This window comes from Nesoenas mayeri (assembly GCF_963082525.1).
Source record: "Nesoenas mayeri genome assembly, chromosome: 9".
In the NCBI taxonomy this organism is placed as follows: Eukaryota; Metazoa; Chordata; class Aves; order Columbiformes; family Columbidae; genus Nesoenas; species Nesoenas mayeri.
The window spans coordinates 16,404,721-16,425,568 of NC_137557.1; the positions used below are offsets into that span (position 1 = coordinate 16,404,721).

At 53.8% G+C, this 20,848-nt stretch overlaps 3 protein-coding genes across 8 annotated transcripts in view; 1 reads left to right on the forward strand and 2 right to left on the reverse strand.

Moving 5' to 3' along the window:
- Window positions 1–1,679: 1,679 nt before the first annotated feature.
- Window positions 1,680–4,003, forward strand: NEU4 (neuraminidase 4; the record flags this gene model as incomplete). The annotated part of the gene is made up of 3 exons (XM_080349924.1): window positions 1,680–1,880; window positions 2,063–2,318; window positions 2,952–4,003. The coding sequence occupies 3 exons, from the start codon at window positions 1,680–1,682 to the stop codon at window positions 4,001–4,003; spliced, it is 1,509 nt and encodes a 502-aa protein (XP_080206050.1).
- A 1,354-nt stretch (window positions 4,004–5,357) lies between these two features.
- On the reverse strand, window positions 5,358–11,458 carry TM4SF19 (transmembrane 4 L six family member 19; the record flags this gene model as incomplete). The annotated part of the gene is made up of 5 exons (XM_080349978.1): window positions 11,339–11,458; window positions 7,952–8,135; window positions 7,747–7,830; window positions 6,531–6,703; window positions 5,358–5,544 (listed from the first exon to the last, which is right to left on the reverse strand). The coding sequence occupies exons 1-5, from the start codon at window positions 11,368–11,370 to the stop codon at window positions 5,358–5,360; spliced, it is 660 nt and encodes a 219-aa protein (XP_080206104.1). The 5' UTR covers window positions 11,371–11,458.
- Window positions 11,459–14,214: 2,756 nt separating this feature from the next.
- The window catches only part of UBXN7 (UBX domain protein 7), a 34,533-nt gene continuing 27,899 nt past the window's right edge, over window positions 14,215–20,848 (reverse strand). For 3 of the 6 annotated variants that reach the window (XM_080349816.1, XM_080349815.1, XM_080349817.1), the window contains one exon: window positions 14,215–19,723. In XM_080349816.1, coding sequence (XP_080205942.1) covers window positions 19,562–19,723 — 162 coding nt within the window. In that variant the 3' untranslated portion in view covers window positions 14,215–19,561. The remainder of the gene's footprint in view (window positions 19,724–20,848) is intronic. The other 3 variants (XR_013922522.1, XR_013922523.1, XR_013922524.1) reach the window with 3 other exon arrangements.

A 20,848-nucleotide genomic window follows, 5' to 3' on the forward strand; every position in this document is an offset into this window, starting at 1 on the left:
TGGAGGGGACGGCAGCTGCAGTTCAGCCTGGGGGAGCCTGGGGCCCTTCCCAGCCACTCCTGCAGCCGAGCTGAGAGAGTTGAGGGGTTCAGCTGCAGAAGAGAAGCTCTGGGGGACCTTAGTGCAGCCTTTCCGGACTTAAAACGGGCCCAGAAGATGGGGACAGACTTTTGAGCAGGGCCTGTTGTGATAGTACGAGGGGTGATGGTTTTAAACTAAAGGAGGGAGATTCAGGCTGGACATGAGGAAGGAATTGTTGTCCCTGAGGGCGGTGAGAGCCTGGCCCAGGTTGGCCAGAAAGGTGGTGGATGAACCATCCCTGGAGACATCCCAGGCCAGGCTGGACGGGGCTCTGAGCAACCTGAGCTGGTGCAGATGTCCCTGCTCATGGCAGGGGTGCACTGGGGGAGCTGGGAACATCCCTTCAACCCAAACTGTTCTGTGATTCTGTGATCAGTGGCTTGCCGTATGAATTCTGTCAAGCTGCTTTAGCTCAGCTGCTGGTGAGGATGGAATAAAAGCATAAAAATAATTTCTTAAGAGCTGATCTGTGGGTGGGTGTCTCAGGGAGGCTGGGACCCTCTGGACCACAGTCCATGGGTCAGGGAGCTCAGGGCTGGGGTGGACAAGGGCTGCAGCACCTGGGCAGTGAGCTCTGGCCTCTCCCGGCCTGTGGGAGGAGGGAAACTGAGGCAGGCAATGCAAACACCCCCCATGGCTCCCTTTGCCTCCCTTCTCAGGGGATCCGAGCAAGACGGCTCAGCAGCCACGGGGCCCCCGGCTCAATAACGGGGCCTTTGTGCTGCAGCCTCTGCTGACTCAGGGCTTTTTTGCGGCCACGCCGCTGCGGGAGCCCCGTGACCATCGGTGGGGGGACCCTGCGGGGGGCAGCGGGCTCTGCAGAAAGCCGGCGGCTGCGGGAGCTGGCGTTACCCCGTGGCGGGGGACAGGGACCGAGGGGACACCCCAGCTGAGCAAGACCCGGTGAGTGACTTTGCTTTCTCCGTGGGGCGGCTGATCAGGAAAACTCCTAATTAAAACACGAGTGACAGCCGCTTTTGGCTGTTCCAATGGGATGCCTGTCTCATCCCGTGGTGACAACCAGGGACACACCACCCTGGTGTCACTGCTGCTGTCCCCGAAGCAAAGGCGCTTGGGGACAGCGTGCACCCCACTGCCGCAGGGACAGCCTGGCCAGGGACCCCGCAGTTTGTGTCATGCACCCCAGGTGTTCTGTGCAGGGGAAATGAGGAGCAAAACTGTCCCTGATGTTGGGCTGGTCCCAGGGTCTCGGTTGTGCGGGGACAGGCTCCGGTCCCCAACACCCGCTGGGTGATGGCAGTGGGGAAATGCTGGTCACACCTATCCTGTGCTGAGTGGTGTCAATTTACCAGAACTCTCTTTTGAAGGGCCCCTTGAAGATCAATCTAATTTTATTTTGGGGTAGCCCAGGTCAGTGTCTTTGGTATTACCCCAACTCCTGTCCCACCACTGAGCTGTGGTGACCCCATCCTTGCCCATAGTGACCTGTGCTCCTGGGGGGGGTTCCCCAAACCCAAGCCCACCAAGTTAAGCTCCAAAACTCTCCAAGGACCACCCAGCTCCCAGCCCACACCCCCAGCTGATCTCTCCCCCATCAGCCCACCGGGGTGGGGACGCACGTTTCTGCCGCAGGCGCCATGGGCTCCCGGCACTTCCCCGCCCGGACCGTGCTCTTCGAGAAGGAATCCAACGGCGTCACGTACCGCGTGCCCGCCCTGCTCTACCTGCCCTGCGTGGCCAAGCTGCTGGCGTTCGCCGAGGAGCGGCTGAGCGCCGATGATGCCCACGCCAACCTGCTGGTGCTGCGCCGCGGCTCCGTCTATGGCAGCTACGTGGAGGTGGGACGGGGGACGCGCCGGGGCCGAGGGGATGCGCTGGGCTGGGACACAGGAACAGTGGGGTGGTTGTCCTCCACTGCTCGTGCGGGGCACAGCTGAGCACCTGGAGTAAAAGGGGATGCTGTGCTGGGTGACGTGGGGTGGGTCTCACCCCTCTCTATCCTCTCCTCCCCGCCGGGCAGTGGGATGACATGCGTGTGCTGGAGACGGCAACACTGCAGCACCACCGGTCCATGAACCCCTGCCCGCTGTACGACGAGTTCACCGGCACCCTCTTCCTTTTCTTCATCACGGTGCTGGGCAGGACGCCCGAAGCCTACCAGATCGTCACCGGCCAAAACGTCACCCGCCTCTGCTGTGTCACCAGCACCGACCAGGGCCTGAGCTGGAGCGCAGCCATGGACCTGACGCAGCAGGTCATCGGTGGGGCCATCAAAGGTAGCCCACCAGAGAGGGGCAAGGAGTGGGAGGACAGGCAGCAGGAGGGTGCACCTGGGTTTTGGCCTCCTGGAGCCACCTATGGTGTGCACAAAGGTGGCCTCAGGGTAGGAAGTCCATGAGCATCAATTAGATGGAGTGAAGGAGGAATCCAAGCAGAGGATAGAAGGGATGGAGAGAGCATCCATATTGCTTGCATGGTGGAGGGGAGATGGAGAGGGCTCTGCTCCCAAATAGCAAGCAATAGGATGAAACAGTCTCAAGTTGCGCCAGGGGAGGTTGAGGTTGGATGTGGGGAACAATTTCTTCCCCAAAGGGCTGTGGGGCATTGGAACAGGCTGCCCAGGGCAGTGCTGGATTCACCGTCCCTGGAGGTTTGGACAGACGGACATGAGGTTCTCAGGACATGGGGCAGGAACAGGGCTGGGGGAACGGTTGGACTCAATGAGCGTCTTCCAACCAAGATGATTCCATGACTGTGAGGACAACGGGGCAGTGTGGGGCTCTGCTGCCCTCCCACTCCCCCACCTTGCTTGGCCAGGCTGGGGGGTGCTCTGGAGACCCTTCAACCTCAGGCGTGGCAGGGGCACCATGGAGGCCACTCTTCACCTCCATCCCATCTCTGCTCCTCAGACTGGGCGACATTTGCCCTGGGCCCCGGGCACGGGATCCAGCTGCGGTCGGGGCGGTTGCTGGTGCCCGCCTACAGCTACCACATCGACTGCAAGGAGTGCTTCGGGCAGCTCTGCAAGACCACCCCTCACTCCTTCGCCTTCTACAGCGACGACCACGGCCGGCGCTGGCACTTTGGCGAGTTCATCCCCAACCTGCAGACGGGCGAGTGCCAGCTGGTCTCGGTGGACGAGGAGGATGGTTCCAATGTCCTCTACTGCAACGCCCGCAGCCCCTTGGGCTTCAGGGTCCAGGCGCTCAGCACGGACGATGGGGCCGTCTTCCATGGGGGGCAGCTGGTCCAGCGGCTGGTCGAGCCCCCTCATGGCTGTCACGGCAGCATCATTGGCTTCCCTGCACCTTTTGTGTATGTCCCCACTGCCTCAGGGGACCCTGTGACGTCCCTCCAGGGCTCAGCTCGCCGTCTGCTCCCTGGGATGCTCCAGCAGTTTCGATACCTGTCCCCGGGGCAGGCGGCAGGTGATAAGCCGCCCACTGTGGCCACCGGCAGCCACGGCGAGCCAGCTGAGCCTGAGAAGGGTTGTCCTTCCCCAGAGCATCACTGTCATGCCCACAGCATCACTTCAGTCCGAGGGGACCCCACAGTGAACCCCAGCCCCCCTGCCTTCTTCCAAGCACCGACGTGGGTCCTCTACTCCCATCCTACCAGCTCCATGTCACGGGTCAACATGGGGGTTCACCTGAGCACCTTCCCTAGGGATGTGGAGAGCTGGACCGAGCCATGGGTCATCTACGAGGGCCCAAGCGCTTACTCAGACCTGGCTTACATGGAGCTGCCCTACAACGAGGCCTCCATCACTGGTGGCCCGGCCATTGCTTTCGCTTGTCTCTATGAGAATGGAACGCGGTCGCCCTATGAGCAGATCTCCTTCAGCATGTTCACGCTGCACGACGTGCTCCAGAACATCCCCCTGGCAGCCACTGCTCCCCAGCGGGACGGTCCCCCCACACGCCATGGCAAGTGGGGCCGAAAGAGCTGCCTTGTCTCCTAGTGCCCCCCAGGTCGGCTCCCTCCAGGGCCCCAGGCCACCAGCCCAGCACACAAGGATGCTCTCAGCCTGGAGTCCTGACACCACATCATGCAGGAGCCGTGCGCTAACATCCCAAAACTGGGGGTTATCTCATTCCTATTGCTACTTTTTTAATTATATAGTTGGTTGGGCAGGGAGGCTTGTGCCACTAGCCCTGCCTCAGGCTCCCTCCCGAGCACGTGAGCCACCCCATAAAATACATAACGGGGGCACCAGCAGCACTGAGGGGGGAGCAGGGAGCTGGGGACACCCTGTGTCACCCACATGTGGGGGACATGATGCTCTGGCTGTGCTGTACCTGGTGCTACCACCCTGCTCCGGGGGTTTTCCTCCCATGGTCATAAATGTTTATGTTCCTTTTTTACTTGCTCCTTTTTAATGATCCTGTTAGAGCCAAATCCTCTTCTTCTCAATGGTCTCTCTGAAATCACCCAGTTACTGTTTAATCTGGCTAACGGCTTTTGTTTTTAAACTACCATGAACATTGCTAACTTTCCACCCACCCGTACCATTTTGGGGATAAATGTCCTTGCAGCACAGGTCGGTTCAGGTCTGTCCCCATGCTCGGTCCCTGTAAAGGTTTAGGGGACAAGGGCACAGGGATGGAGGACACACTGACACCGGTGACAGCCCTGGGAGCAGAGCGGCGGGTGGTGCAATGAGCTTGGGGACGGGTGGGGATGTGCGGCTGCTCCTCACATTTGCTGCATATAGTTCTGTGTGTATGGGTGAGGTTTTTTTTTGAGGGGGGTTACACCTCAGTTCCAGCACTGCCTCCCCCAGCATGACTCCATCCATGTTTCCCAGCCCCAGCCGCAGCCCGCCTCAGTTCCTCTGGTCTCCTGGGTTTTGGAAGCCTCTCCCACCCACATGGAGATAAACACCAACACAGATTGATTAACAAAAATAGATTAGTGTTCTAGCTCTTATCTCTATAAATACAATCGTGTCACATTTTGCACTTGGGCAGGTGGACGCTGATGAGGAGCAGCCGGGGAAGCCATCGGGCTCATGCCAGGAGCCACGTCCTCACCTCCACCGCTCACGGGGCTGGTTCCCAACCCCAAAAGTCTGCCAGGCCCCTGGGTGGAGGGAGAGGCATCGCCTGGGCAGGGGGCAGCCCTGTGCACACCGACCCCACGCACCTCCTGTCAGCATCCCGGGTGTCTGTCCCCCATGGGGGAGTCCGTCTGTCTTGCGCTGAGTGGAGCTCCCGGTCTGTGCCATACTCCTGCCGGGGCATTTGTCACTGCCAAGGGACAGCGGGGGACACCACCTCCTCCGAGCAGCAGCCTCCCGGCACTGCCGCGGGTCCCTACTTCCCCTCGCAGAAGCCGCAGAGGCAGCCGAGGCAGCCGTTGAGGATCTGGAGCGAGGCCAGCACCATCTCAGCAGCGCTGACGAGCAGCAGCAGGGAGAAGAGGACGACGTTCCAGGCCACGACACCCACCGGCTCCAGGCAGGTGCTCCAGGTGTGATGATCGTACAGGTAGTTCTCTACCCTGCGCCACGGGGAGAAGAGGAGATGCAAAGTGCTGCCCCATGGAGGGGCAGGAATCACGTCTCTTTCTGCCACAGAGGTGTGCACCTGCCACCTCGTCCTTCATCCGAGGATGAGCAGGGTGTGCAGGGTGATGGGGATGGGAGGAACTGCAGAATCACAGAATTGCTTTGATTGGAAAAGACCATCAAGTCCAACTGTTCCCCCATCTCTGGCACTGCCCCATGTCCTGAGAACCTCATGTCCGTCTGTCCAACCCTCCAGGGATGGTGACTCCAGCACTGCCCTGGGCAGCCTGTTCCAATGCCCCACAGCCCTTTGGGGAAGAAATTCTTCTCAGATTCAACCTCAACCTCCCCTGGCGCAACTTGAGGCCGTTTCCTCTGCTCCTGGCGCTTGTTCCTGGGGAGCAGAGCCCGAACCCCCTGGCTCCAAGCTCCTTTCAGGCAGTTCAGAGATCAGAAGGTCTCCCCTCAGCTCCTGTTCTCCAGCTGAACCCCCCAGGTCCCTCAGCCGCTCCCATCACACTTGTGCTCCAGCCCCTCACCAGCTCCGTTCCCTTCTCTCCACTCGCTCCAGCACCTCAAGGCCTTTCTTGGCGTGAGGGGCCCAGAACTGCCCCCAGGATTGGTGGTTTGTCCTCCCCAGGTCCCAGCACAGGGACGGTCACTGCCCTGGGCCTGCTGGCCACACCAGTGCTGGTACCAGCCAGGACGCTGGTGGCCTCTTGGCCACCTGGGCACACGCTGGCGCATGTTCAGCCGCTGTCACCAACACCACCAGGTCCTTTTCCACTGGGCACTTTCCCAAGCCCGGAGCACTCATGGGGTTGTTGTGACCCATGCAGAAACCCATGGAAGGTGAAGACCTCTTGAGTTACTGCATCACCACCAGCAAACCCACCAACTCTACCTACCATAATTAACACCAACTTAATTAGCAATAAGCTGATGAGGTGGCACCAGCGACTCAGCCTCGCTGCCTTACCTGATGTCAGGCTCCTGGCCACCGGCATCCAGGAAGGGGTAACCCCAGAGGGGGCCGTGCTCAGTGGCGTTGTAGAAGCAGAGGGGCCCATTGGTCAAACCCACTCCAGAGAGGACAAAGCAGGCAGCGGCACCCAGGAGCGCCAGCTTGGAGAGCACGGCGGAGACAAAAGCCTGTGGGGAACACCGAGGAGGACCGAAAGTCAGATGGGCTCCAAAAATGTTGTTGTGTGTTGCTGGTGGAGTTTGGTAAGGGGGCAAAACTCCCTTTCACCACAAAGGGCTTCAGCCTCATGAGTGGAGGTTGAGGATGGAGAGGTCAGTGGGTTGTTTTGAGCTGGACAGAAGTGGGCAGGGAGTGGGGACAGGCAGGGAGCTGCCGCATGGAGCCTGGTGGGGCAGAGCCCTGTCCTCTGGGGAGGTGGCACCATGGAGCATCCCACCACAGGGCCACAGGAGAGGGGACACCCCAACATGACCCAGCATGGGAGAGGGGGCACCCTACCACATCCCATCATGGAATTATTGGAGAGGAGGGTCCATGCCACGTCCCACCACAGGGCCACAGGAGAGGTGGCAGCCTGCTGTGACACAACACAGGAGAGGGGGCACCCACCACAGGACCAGGGGAGAGGGGAATCTGTGCCATGTCCCACCATGGGGCCATGGGAGAGATGGCACCCTGCCACAACCTGCCACAGGAGAGGGGCTACCTATCACATCCCACCATGGGGCCACAGGAGAGGAGGGTCCCCACCATGTCTCACCGTGAGACAGGAGGGTCTCCACCATGTCCCACCATGGAGCCATGAGACAGGAAGGTCCCCACCATGTCCCACCATGGGGCCACAGGAGAGGAGGGTCTCCACCATGTCCCACCATGGGACAGGAAGTTCCCCACTGTGTCCCACCATGCGGCCACGGGACAAGAGGGTCCCTACCATGTCCTACCATGGGGCCACGGGACAGGAGGTTTCCCATCATGGCTCACCATGGGGCCATGAGACAGGAGGGTCCCCACCATGTCTCACAATGGGAGAGGTGGCACCCTGCCACATCCCACTGGGGGAGCAGGGGCACCCTACGACATCCCACCATGGGACAGGAGGATCCATGCCACGTCCCACCACAGGAGAGGTGGCACCATGTCATGTCCCCCCTGGGGCCACCCACTACGCGCCAGCTGGGGCTGCTTTGGCACGGGGGCCCCTCCTTACGTTGCGCCGGGTGCCACAGTCGGAGCAGCCGGCACAGCCGCATCGCCACCCCACCGCCGTGATGTGGGTCGCTGCCAGCAGCACCTGTGGAGAGAAAAAGCAGCTGGGGACAAAAAGGAGACACCAGCCCCATCCCTTCATCCCTGCTCTGTGGACACACGAGGCAGGACGTGAGGCAGGACACAGTGTGAACCGCGGTACTCACAGCGATGCCGCCGCCCCAGACGCCCGGCACAGCCTTGGCGTGTCGGCTGATGTGCCCTTCGGCCAGGTACCGCCACGTCCCGCCGGGGAAGAGCAGGAGGACGCTGGCGGCCACGGAGAGCATGCCCAGCATCAGCAGGCAGGGACCCACGATCCGGCTGCACTTCCCCACACACATGGCCACCCTGCACAGGGACAGGAGGAAGAGGAGGAGAGGAAGGGGCTGTCTTTTAGAGAGCAGTGTAGGGGAAAGGGACCTGGGGGTCCTGGGGACAGCAGGGTGACCATGAGCCAGCACTGGGCCCTTGTGGCCAGGAAGGCCAATGGTACCTGGGGTGGGTTAGAAGGGGGTGGTCAGTAGGTCAGAGAGGTTCTCCTGCCCCTCTGCTCTGCCCTGGGGAGACCACACCTGGAATCTTGTGTCCAGTGGTGGCCCCTCAGTTCCAGCAGGACAGGGAACTGCTGGAGAGAGTCCAGCGCAGCCACCAAGATGCTGAAGGGAGTGGAGCATCTCCCGTGTGAGGAAAGGCTGAGGGAGCTGGGGCTCTGGAGCTGGACAAGAGGAGACTGAGGGGGGACTCATTCCTGGGGATCAATATGGAAAGGGGGAGTGTCAGGAGGATGGAGCCAGGCTCTTCTGGGTGACAACCAGTGACAGGACAAGGGGCAATGGGTGCAGACTGGAACACAGGAGGTTCCGCTTGAATATGAGAAGTAACTTGTTGGGGGTGAGGGTGGCAGAGCCTGGCCCAGGCTGCCCAGGGAGGTTGTGGAGTCTCCTTCTGTGCAGACATTCCAACCCGCCTGGACACCTTCCTGTGTAACCTCATCTGGGTGTTCCTGCTCCATGGGGGGATTGCACTGGATGAGCTTTCCAGGTTCCTTCCAGCCCCTGACACTCTGCAATTCTGTGGTTTGGCCCCACGGTGCCCCACAGCTCCCCCACCCTGAGTCCATCTCCCAGCCGCGAGCACACAGGAGTTTGCTGATTTGTGCTTTTTTTGTCTCCACCAGCACCGAGTGCAATTTCCAAAGGAAATTCTATTTTCCCCACAACGTCTAATTAACCACATATTACAAAAAAAAAAATCAATATTAATACCAACCTATAGCTGCCAAACTGTTTCCTTGATGTTAAGCTATTTTATCCTAGAAGGAGAAGTCCAAATTTAGATTAACCCTAATATTCCTTTGCTAGGGGCTTTAAGGCAAGTCCTGCACCAAGCCTTGAAACCGTGCGACCCGCATGGTCGAATCCTCCAAAACGTTCCTGTGGGCAGGAGCCCAACCACTGCAACGCCATTTGACTCTGAGCCCTTACAATGAGCCAGGAAAGGGCTGGAATCCTTGGACGAGGACTTGTGAAAGCACATCAGACTCCAACTAAATCCAACAGCAACTCCATCCCCACCGCACTCTGGTCCTACCCTTGGTCTGGATATGCTGAAAACAATTAGTTAATTAAGAAGAGGTTATCAGCTACCCGCAGGCGAGGCACCCAGCTCTGCTGGTGTTTTATGGAGTTATTGGTTCACCTAGGTGGTGCTTGCCAATCTCCAGGTAACACCTTGCCAAAAGTCAGCTTTCTCTCCTTCCCCCATGGACACGAGATGTCCATCAGTTGCGCTGGGACCGCTGAACACAACCTGTTGCCCCGTCTTCCCAGGTTTCCTCTACTCTGCATTCATTTTTGCTTTGGGTCAGTTTTATGCATTTTCCCCTTTCCCAGTGGCTTGCAGCCCATTTTGCACAACCTCCCTGAGTCATAGAATGTCCTGAGTTGGAAGGATCATGGAGTCCAACTCCTGTCCCTGCAATGACAACCCCACAGGTCACCCTGTGTGTCTGAGGACGTTGTCCAGTCTCTTCTTGAACACTGTCAGGTTGGGGCTGTGACACCTCCCTGGGGAGCCTGTTCAGTGTCCAGCACCTCTGGGTGAAGAACCTTTTCCTCATGTCCCACTGACCGTCCCTGGCACATCTCCTGCCGTTCCCTGGGCTCTGTCACTGTCACAGAGCAGAGCTCACCCTGCCCCTCCTGCTCCTGCTGAACCTGCAGCCCATGCGCTCTGCCCTCAGTCTGCTCTGCTCCAGCTGAGCAAACCCAGGGGCTCCAGCCGCTGCTCACACGGCTTCCCCTCCAAACCTTCCCCAATCGAGCTGCTTCTCGCACTGGCTGATTTATTTCAGGCTCGCTCTGGCTTTGCAAAAGCAGAAGCAGCCCCCTCGCACGGCCCAGGCTGCACGTCCGGCCCCGGCACAGCCCGGGGACACAGCCCAAGGGGACTTTGCAGCGCTGGGAGCTGCTGGACACCAGCCCCAGGGGCTGCCAGGGCCAGGGAGAGCTGAATGTGGGGGGACAGGGCTGAAAAACATGGAGAGCCAATGAGCCCAAGGTGGACCAGCAGCTCCAGCCATCCTGGAGCTTCACTGCCCCTCTGCTGTCTGTCCTCTCTGCCTTGGTCTGAAGGAATTCAGGGCCTCTCGCCCTCACTGCGCTCCCACCTGCAGTCCGGGGATGGTGGGTGCTTGTCCCCCCAGAGTCAGGAGCACCCAGTGTGAGTCCCACCTCCTCATTTTGGAGGATCTTCCAGAATTGCTCTTGCTCCTCTGGAGCAAGCGGGGACCGCTCTCACCAGCCAGAGGCTCTTGTGGTTTTCTGCAAGTCTCCCCCTCTCCTTTCCTCCAGCGCTGCCCTCTCCCCAGGTCTCCTTGCCCCAGGAAGCTCTCCATGGCTCCCCTTGGGCAAGAAGCAGGTTGGCATGAGTTGCATTCTTCTATCTCAGCAGACAGACAAACCTCTCCGAAAGTGGAGATAAAGTGCAGCTGCACCAGCCTCTGTTAGGACCCTTTTGACTCCTGTCCTGCCAGCACGTCTCCATGGCCAAAAGCAAGGGGATCCAAGCAAAGCCCATGGAACGTGTACTCCTGCCGTCCTGGCTTACCTGGGAGCGGTGCCCTGCAGAGCCAGCAGCGTCCACCCCTCGGATGGGCCCTGTCCTGGAGGTATCGCCCATGGGTGACTATTTATGGCGTGTGCTCCACGTCTTGTTCCTCCACCCCGAGGTCCACCCACCACATCACTCATGATCCTTCCTCTCCCACACAGCCGGCGGCTCAGAAGGAAGGATGACTGTCCCGTCTCAATGAGGTGGCCTCCGCTGGCACCGCGGCTGATCCCTCTGTTCCATTATGTCCCCTGTCACCAGCAGAAGCCACAAGTCCACCAGCACACACACAGCTTCAGATTTTAAGGCTTCTACCATGTCTGCCTCAAATGCCTTGACCACTGCCCAAGCAGCAAACGCCTTTTCTCCTGAAACAACCTACAATGACTATTTAAGAGAGAACGTTTTCCTTTCAGACCACACCAAACACTGCCTCTCACCTTAAGTCCATGTCCTCCACCAAGGGCTTCATCCATCACGTTTCACCTTATTTCCCCTCGTCGTGCAAAGCTTCGTGCTGAACAGTTCAGATTTGCCTCTTCCCATTTTTACGCACAGGAGGGAGCACACTAGTCTTTTAATAAAGGCTTCTAAATCAACATTCTCGCATCGCCGCTGGTTCCCATCTCCTGTCCTTTGCTTCTTTGCAGACTGCTCCAGGTGTTGACCATAACCCCATTACGTATGTCTCGCACCCTGGTGGTAACGTTGAGAGAGAAAGGTTATTTCTGGATATTTTAATTATTGCAAGGCATCAGACGTTTCCAAGTCCTATTGGGGGTGCCTGTGGTATGTGACGTGGAAGCTCCTTTTCTGTCCCCACAGAGAAGGTCTGACTGTGGCAGCTCCAAGATGGGAACAGGACCAGGAGAACATTCCCTCCATGTCTGAGAACAGGAGACAGGGAAGCTGTAGTACAAAAAGCCAGCAAAAATGGGGCAGTTTTTATGGCCGAGGAGTTGCAGCAGCACAAGGAAGGAGGGGAATTGCTCATGGGCCTGTGGGGGAAAGGAAGAATCTTCTCCACGAAGAGTTTGGAGAAGGTTCGTATTCCTCGTGTGTTCATCATGAGGGCCCGTGGCACATCAGCTGCTCGGGACGTGGGTTTCCCCCTCTGCAACACCCGCTGGAAACGAAGCGTAAGTGCCTTATAGCCCCGATACCGTCTTGCTCTGATAGAAAAGGGCAACTACCTTTTGGTTTACAACCCAACTTGCTCTACCCAGGGTAAGGCACACAAGTAGCACCTGCCAACACGCTTCAGAGCGGCTTTTCTGGCCCTCAAACCAAGGAGTACGGGAGCATCGAGAATGTAAAACCTGCCCTAAGGACAATGTGCCGCTGCTTGTTGGGAGAAGCAGGAAATGGAGTTGGAGCCCTTGAGTGCCACGTGGAAAGAGATGGATGCATTACATCAGCCAGTTCCCTTTGCCTAGGAAAAAATAAGCTGAGAGAAGCAGACTATGTGAATAATGATTCCTCTGAAAGGAAAATCGGAGTTTGCACCAGCACGTAAATCCCTGTTTTATTCTTAAATAACATGAATCGGCCTCTGAAAAGCAGACAGGAGCCAAGGTGAAACATGTAGGACCTGCAGGACTGCTGAGAATCCAGTTTCTCCTTCCTTTTTTTATTTTACTTAGAGAGGAAGTGTTTTTCACTTTGCTGGAAGAAAATGTGTTGCAACCTCATCTTGTGCCCTTTTCTACGTCACAGCAATCTGAGCTTCCTGCGTGGCCACACACATGATCTGATCCATCATCTCTCACAGAAAACCCCCGTGGCGCCCAGCATGAAGTGTCAGGGTGAATCTTCTCCCCGCAGCGTCGCTGATCTTCCCCTTTCACCCACCCAGCCCGAGGCTCAGAGTAATTTTAGCCCCGTGTGGTTTTCCCAGGCACCGTGAGCGGCCGCATGCCCCCCTTTCTCACACCAGAACTGAATTATGAAAGCCTCGGCACGGCAATTACGGGCAAGTAACTCGCGGCCGAGTCACCCAGCCACAGCGCTGCCCAACGCAGCTCCGTGCAGATCGATGCCGGCTCGGCCCCGTCCTCCTGCTCACACCTTCCCCAGCTCCTGATTGCAGCTGAAGAGATGCCGGTCGCTTTCATTCTAGCTGCTTTCTGTGCATTTATCCTGTCACACTTAGAGGACTCTGCCTCTCTGCTGCACGGTTTGCAGGTCACGGTTGGCAATGGCTCTTCCTGAGGTCGGTAGTTTTTATAACCACTACATCCACTCTCTTAACCAGGTTCCCCAGCTCTTTGCTTCTCCAAACTCCTCTGGGAATTGCGTAGCAGGTCGGGTTTCAGGTGTGGTTTGGGTTCCAGGAGAATCAAAGAGGCCGAGTTGAGTTTGAATCGGTGAGACTGAACCATTCTGTGCCAAACCGGCCCCCATCTCGTCCTGTCCACAATTGCATGGTGTCTCCCACTCCTCTCAGTAGCATCTCTAGATCTGTTTCTGCTGCGAGCGAGCTAAGACTCCTCTAAAATCAGGTGTGGGATGTTTGCTGTCAACAGTGATCCCTTAGACAAGCCCTGCATGGAGTTTGTGGCTCAAATTCGGACTGAAGAAGCACCAACACGACGCTGCTGGACAACACAGCATTTGCTTTAGCTTCTTGACGAGCTTCACCTGATTTATCACTTCAGATGCGATAAACCAAAGCAGTTACAAGTTCGAAGGAGTCTGCAGAAAGGAAAAATAAATACATTAAAAACGAGCTATCTTGAGTCTACCCTGTAATTCCTTGACCCGCAGACTGTGATTAAACATATTTCCGACTCAGTTGGAAGGGGAAATATAAGCTGCACGAAGGGATCAGGCTGTTCTCCAGCCTTGAAAGGCACACGAGGGAGTCTTCATCACAGAAACAGGAATTGTCCTGTTAATACCATGAGGAGAGGTGCACACACCGAAAAACTGAAGTCCGCCCCCAGACAGGCTTGGAAAAGCGAGGAGGATGTGGATGGTTCAGAATAGAAAAGCCACATGTTCTCCGCTCTTCCTTTGGGAAGGATGGAAAATCCCAGCCCCGACTCTTTCTATTCAGTTCCACCAGGGTATTTTTTCCTACCAAAGGTTTGTCTCACTTCGAGATTTTGTAATGGATTGAAGTTTTGGCTGACTGTTTTACTAACAACTCATATACTCACCTATAGGGAACTCAGCTTGATTTTCTTCCCTTCTACCCCAATAACCTTAAGGAAAAAACTCCATGTAATGCAGGGACAGACTTTGGTTAGAACTAAACCAACTAAAAACCCACAACCCAAAAGCCAAGGGATGCAGAAAGCTACTGAAAACAGTTTGTTTTATTTCCAGGATCAAATATTACAATAGGACATTTACATATATTTATAAAAAAATGCAGCAGTTGTGTATATAGATCAGAGGTTTCCTTGAGTTTGGTCCCTCCCAGCACAGTGAGCTGAAATCTTCCCAATTAATCCTCTTCCTCCTCCCACATGGAGTCGCCATCATTGAAGAATAAGGTGACTACTGTAAAAACCAACAGGCAAACACATAATTTTGAAACCCTAAGTTCATCAATTAGAGGAAACAGGCTCATTTTGTAAAAACCATCTACCCTACGGTCCGGTGTCTCTGATGAGGCACCGTGTCTCTGAGTGGGGTTTTACCCAGATGTTCTTCACGTACATCTGTTCTCTAAAATAGCACCTTGTCCCCCCGCTCCATAGACTTCTACCATTGATCCTGCTATACCTCAAAGTCTCAGCAGCATTTAACGAGCAATTACAAAATGACTTTTCTCCATACTGCAGACACTCACAGTAATTAATGACAGCGACCAAATCCCGAACTTCTGCAATCACTCGTTATTTACCCATTTAAAAGTGAGGCAGGTTGAGGCACTGATGTCAAGTGCCACGTTCTCCGATTAAAAACACGTGTGTGTGTGTGTGTGTGTGTATATAAGTATATACATATGGCTATATTTATTGGGGGCGGACAGACATTAAGCATCTCACGGACAAGAGGAGACTGGAGTAAAAGTCGCCCTGTACACCACGACCGAAAGGGAATCCATTAACCTCGCCAGTTCAGGAGCAGATATTAACATCACCAAACTGCGGTGAGATCTTGGGCTCGGACAGAGAAAACCTCGGCAAGACTCTCTTTGCAGAACGTCAACCAACAAACCTCAACAGCCGGCCGTTAAATGTGTTCAGATCAACTCCAAACACGCCACTGTCGGTCTTGCCAACACCGTGGATGGCCAACATAGGGCTCGACACACGCGTTTTGTTTCGCCTGTAAACCCGCAGCTGTTGCGTTTGTAGAAAGTATTTTCTGTTAAAATAAATAAATAGAAAGGGATAAATAGAAGAGGGATTTGAATCTGTTAAACCAGCTCGACAAGGCACATGCAGTCGGCGCGGGACCGAGACTTTGCACTTCACCTGTCTCAAGTGCATCCCTGCCACCCCTTCTCCTCTGGGAATATTCCTACTAACTTGACTAAAGAGGAATCAAACAAGCAGCAAGCAGTGACATTTACTACAAACTAAGAAGGCATAAACATTAAAGAAATTCCTGAAACGACACGTTTTCCTATTCACACGGACACTCCCACACAGGTGTTATCTGTTTCCACACGGTTTAGAAAGAACCCAAACCCACCACATTTGATGCATCTCCCCGGCGTATGGAACCTGACGAACACAGTACAGGTGATGCTTTGTCCCCAAAAGAAAGCTGCTTTTCCTTTAGCCCTTGTGGTTCCCGAGTCGCTGCGAACAAGCTCAGTGCTCGGGCAAGAACAGCAATTCCCGACACCCGGCCCTTCAGCAGTGAGGTTTATGTATTAAAACACGTTCTAAAACTGGCTGCCCGTTTCTGCAAGGGTGCAAAGCAGCAGTAAATGGAAGTTGGTATAAGCTGGTGCAGCTGAGTATATAAAATCTTTAAAAAATGTAGCTAAGAAAGTCGCGGACGATGTGAAACGCTGTTTGCAGTAGCGAACAAGGGACGTGCTTTATGGACGAGAGGTTTTGTTCTGTAATAGTGAAGCAGCCCTGGAAACTACGCTGATGCAAAATTGCTGTTTAAATCCACTTGGAACAACAGTACCTTTGGGTGCCTTTTTAGAGACAACTATTTTACAGGCTACTATGCGCACACATGCGCATTCTTTTAATAATGGTGTTAACTTATCTGATTTCTCAGGAAGGGCAACACACTTCAGCCTCTGAACATCAGAAATGTAAAAATCACAGATGGCAACTCAAGGCCTCTGGTGTATGCCCAGAAACGTCTGGTGCAGCCTTTACTTGCCCTTTTGCTGCTGGGAGGGAACGGTGCGAGGTTGATGCTGCTCAATCAGCTTGATTTAGTGCAGCTATGATTGGGAAGACCCAAAATCCTTCCCTGGGCCTTTGAAGGATCACGAGGGAGAAGCCAACAGGAAACATCAACAAGATACCGCCTGAAACATGGTAGTTCTGTTCAGTTCTCTATTCCCACCGTCCACATGTGCTTCTGCTCCTCCACACTCAAGGGGGACACAACACCCGAATTATGGCCAAGCAACACCCATGGGAAGCCACAAGCCACAGACTTTGAAGGATTTCTTTCCTCTCTCCTGCATATTCCAACACCTCCTTTTGCAATCTGAGATTCAAGGCTTTTTTTTTTCCAACCTCGTCAAAAGCGATTCGAATGTCAGACTGAACATCTAGAAATGATTGTTACAAATGGTTTATAAACAGAGCCCAATGAGCTTGTACCTTCACTGCTACAAGCGGCCATAGCTGTAACGTGGGTGACGTTTCCAGCCACGTTCCTCCAAGCTCCAAAGGGCTTCAAATACGAATGAAGGCATGAAAAGGTTCTATCCCGGCTGGTGCAAACAGCAGCAGCACAGCTGATGGACACACAATAGGTTATTAAAAGAGTAATATTTTTCTAAATAAAACTCCAAGAAACAAAAAATGAAGTGAGAGCATAAGCACTCCTGGTGCCGCCACACCAGCCAGCAAAACCATTTACTGTGCCCAAGAGACGCGTTCCTCAATGGTTTAAAAAGAAACCTGCTGCAGGCAACATTTGCTTCCTCACGTAACAAAAGGAATGAAGAGCAGACTGACCTAGGGCTCCCAGTTTGGTTTGGAGAGCAAGGTGATGAGTGTGGGGTTACTTCTGAGCACAGAGGAAAGGAAGGAGCTGTCGGCTGCCTCGGCTCCGAGCGACGGGGGAAGGAAGGTTCCTGGTACGGGACCACGCAGCCCGGAGTCTTTCCAGGGGAAGAACTGATGGAAAAAGTTGAGGCTCCCTGCCGCTTCCCTGCTGCTGATACAGGGAGGATTTTATATCAGATTAGTGATGACTTTATATCAGATTGCTTCAAGACATTAATAACAAGTTAGCTGCATGTATGGTAGGGGAGGGCAGAGGGACCAAGAAGAGAGGGACCAAAAAGAGAGGGACCAAAAAGAGAGGGACCAAAAAGAGAGGGACCAAAAAGAGAGGGACAAGAGAAGAGAAGCCACCAATAAGACAGACCTAAGACTGAAAGGGCAGAGTCAATTTTGCATGTTTAACTTAACTGCTACAAAAGCCAAGGTGGAACCACATTCCCAGAGCAGGTACAAACCCAGGCCTGTCCAAAACAGAGCTGGCCCTCCACCAGAAAACACAACCAACCCGCCACACCTCACAGGAGCGGTGGAAACGCAAAGGCAGGCGAGCAGAAAGGCCAAGGCACTCCCATGTCAGCCTGCCCAAGGGACACCGAAGGAGCATCTGTACACGCGCCGGTGCCATGTCCTGCTGGCAGCCCGCTGGAAGTTTCCTGTGGCTTAACCACAGCAGAGCGAACACGTTCCAAGGCAAAAAAAAGGTCAGAGTTACTTCAACGAGACAGCCGAAGCTACTTAGGGAAGCATTAGGCCTACACAGAAAGGGTTTCCTTCTGTCCGAGTGATGAATTTGGATATCATAGGGACACAAAGGATCTTTCAGCTGCTTCACAGCCCAAACACCAACATCCCGACTCCTCCGCTGGCTTCACGATTCCCTTCCCAGCCTCCATCACAAATCTGGCGCCACATCAACCACTGATCAGGAAACCCTGACCAGACTTTGCTTTCCTGATAGCACATCTTGCCGCACAACACAAAATAGTTTTGTGCAGAAGGGAAATCAATTTATACAATTGTATGATTACATGTAAAACCTCAATGATGAGCAGAAGACAGTGGTGAGCTAACACTAGCATGGGGAATGTGAGGCGTTTTCTGTGATCTCCTACATTTAAAGACTCCAAGGTACGCAGGCTAGTATGAAATTAAAGGCAAAACAGCTTGAAAAGTTTTAGTCTATGGTAACTTTCTGATCACTTAAGTCTTTTTTCTTTAACAAGCACAATCATCTGAAGCTGCAGAAACGTCAGCAGTCATGGTAGGTCTCACATGCCTTTTTCCTCACTGATGAAGAACACGCTAAACCGAGTTCTTAGTTGTAAATGCACAAATTTAAGGCCCAACTTGAGGATGGCTGTGTTAGTTAACTTTGATCCCACTGAAATACCAACGGGTTGACAACTCAAGGTCTAGAGAAGACACTGGGCAAACAGGCACGGCCCAGGACTTTGGTGCCAGCTCCCAGAGCTGAAAAAAAGCCTAAATAACCTGGTCGCTTTCCATACCACCTCCCAGATATAGACTGACATGGAAACAGTCCACAGTGTGACAAGGCTGTGCATGTTTTTAAATTAATGAAAGACAACCTGCCTCGCACTCATGGTCAGCGCTCTGAAACCCCCGCGCAGCTCGGTCGCTCCTGGGGAAAGCGAAACAAAACACGGTGCTAAAAGCCAACAATCAAGTTTTTTACAACAGGTGTTTTCTGGAGAGCCCAAAATCTTGGCGGTATCCTGCCACCTTCCATCATCATTCGCATAATCCTGAGGGAAAGTAAAAAGGAGACGTGTAGGGGATGGTGGGGAGAGACCAACTGGAAACCCCACCAGCAGAAATACAGCTTTTCCCCTGGGCCAAGCAGTCAATGCCATATAGACCATAGCTGGGTGGTGGTTCTTTTTTGGTTGGTTGTTTTCTCTTTTACTATGTCCACCGGCAGCACTTAAAGCAGGAGGAAAACATACACGCAATCTAAAAGCCTTTAAATTAGATGGGAGCAGAGTATTTGACCACAGCTCCTCCCAAACCCCAGCTAAGTGAACCCTTGAGAAGGCCGCAAGGTTAATGGAGACCGTGTAGAGAATCAAAGGAAATACTGAAGATTACACACTCTCCTTTACAGAGAGATGATTCAGTGCCTTACCACACACTATTTTCAAAAATAAATTAAACCCAACAGATTTAGGAATAGCAGCGAGAAGGGTACGTGTGTCATGGCCACTCCAAGCCCCAGCATACTGGGTACAGAGGTTATTGTTTCGCTCTATCCCACGAAAACAAAGGGAAGATGTTCTTCCCCGTGCTCTCCGCAGGGCCCAAGCTGAGAAGGAAATAAAACTCGCAACGCTCCCATTAGGTCAGTAGAGGAGGAGAAAGGAAGAAGCGAGAGAAGGGCCCGATTCCAGCACTGCGATCCCAGCCCCTCAACTGCATATTTCAAGAGTCGGTGTCCCGGGTGAAGAGGGATGGGGAGGAAGGCTGGCAGGACTCGTGCTAATTCCTCTCCTGCACAAAGACAGTCTCTTGAGGACACAGCCCGGCCTCCTGTAATGTGATCTCATAGTCCAGGTGGGAGAGTTTCCTTCGGGGGAAGTTGGTGAGGAGTTCGAAGCGTTCGTTGGGGTAACCTTTCGACTGGACGTGTTTCACCAGGGCCTGGGGAGAGAGGAAGGCAAACAAGTGTCATTTAAGTCAAAACAATGCAAAAGAACGTGAAAAAACACCCCATTTTCCTTTAAAAAATGACGTTTGTCATCGAAATTTTGCATAAAGCATAGACTCTCTTCCTCTTCAACATCTATTTTGGACCACGTGTGGTATGAATAATCATAAAAAATAATGACTAAGTGATCCCATACCTAACTGATTCTTTATACAGAAGGAAGAAATACACAAAAGCACATTATTTCAAGCAAGCTGGATTCCACAGCACACATTCAAGTCACAGCAAAATAAGATTTGCAAATAAGAAACATCCTCAAGTGCCCCAAAACAGAAGCTTGTTTATCAGACATTACCCTGACATTAAACCTAAAAGCCACCAAAGAAGCATTTCTGTGAGGTAGCATTGACAAAAATTAATGCAGCATAAGGTTTTGGGGTTGTTTGGGTTTTGTTTTTGTGGTTTATTTGGGGTTTTTTTAAGCTCTTATTGATTAATTGACTTCTCTGTCTACAAGAGTGATCGGAGCAGGATACAGAGGGCATTGGGATGAAGGGAGGTCACCCTCACAACCCAACAAGCAGATGTAGCAGGATGAGATGTATCCACCCTGCGATGAGAGAGTTTTCCCAAGTTCATTAGGAAACACAGCAGATGAGAGCGTAAAATAGAAACAGAGAAACACAGAACGGCAGAAGAGTGGGGGATACAGCAACAGAGCAACACTAGGGCAGAATGAAAAGTGGCTTTTTAAAGAGTCAGGGGGGAAAGACAACTATTATGTAATAAAACAGCAAGTATGAAAAAATAAGGGGGTCCCAATAATACTGTTCACATAGATTTGGTGGCCAACTTATGCCAGGAAATTAAGTGTAAAGAGATAAGCTTGCAGTATCAAGTGTCTAAACAGCCTCAAGTTGCGCCAGGGGAGGTTGAGGTTGGATCTGGAGAACAATTTCTTCCCCAAAGGGCTGTGGGGCATTGGAACAGGCTACCCAGGGCAGTGCTGGAGTCACCATCCCTGGAGGGTTGGACAGACGGACATGAGGTTCTCAGGAACATGAGGCAGTGCCCGGGGTGGGGGAACGCTTGGACTTGATGATCTTGAGGGTCTTTTC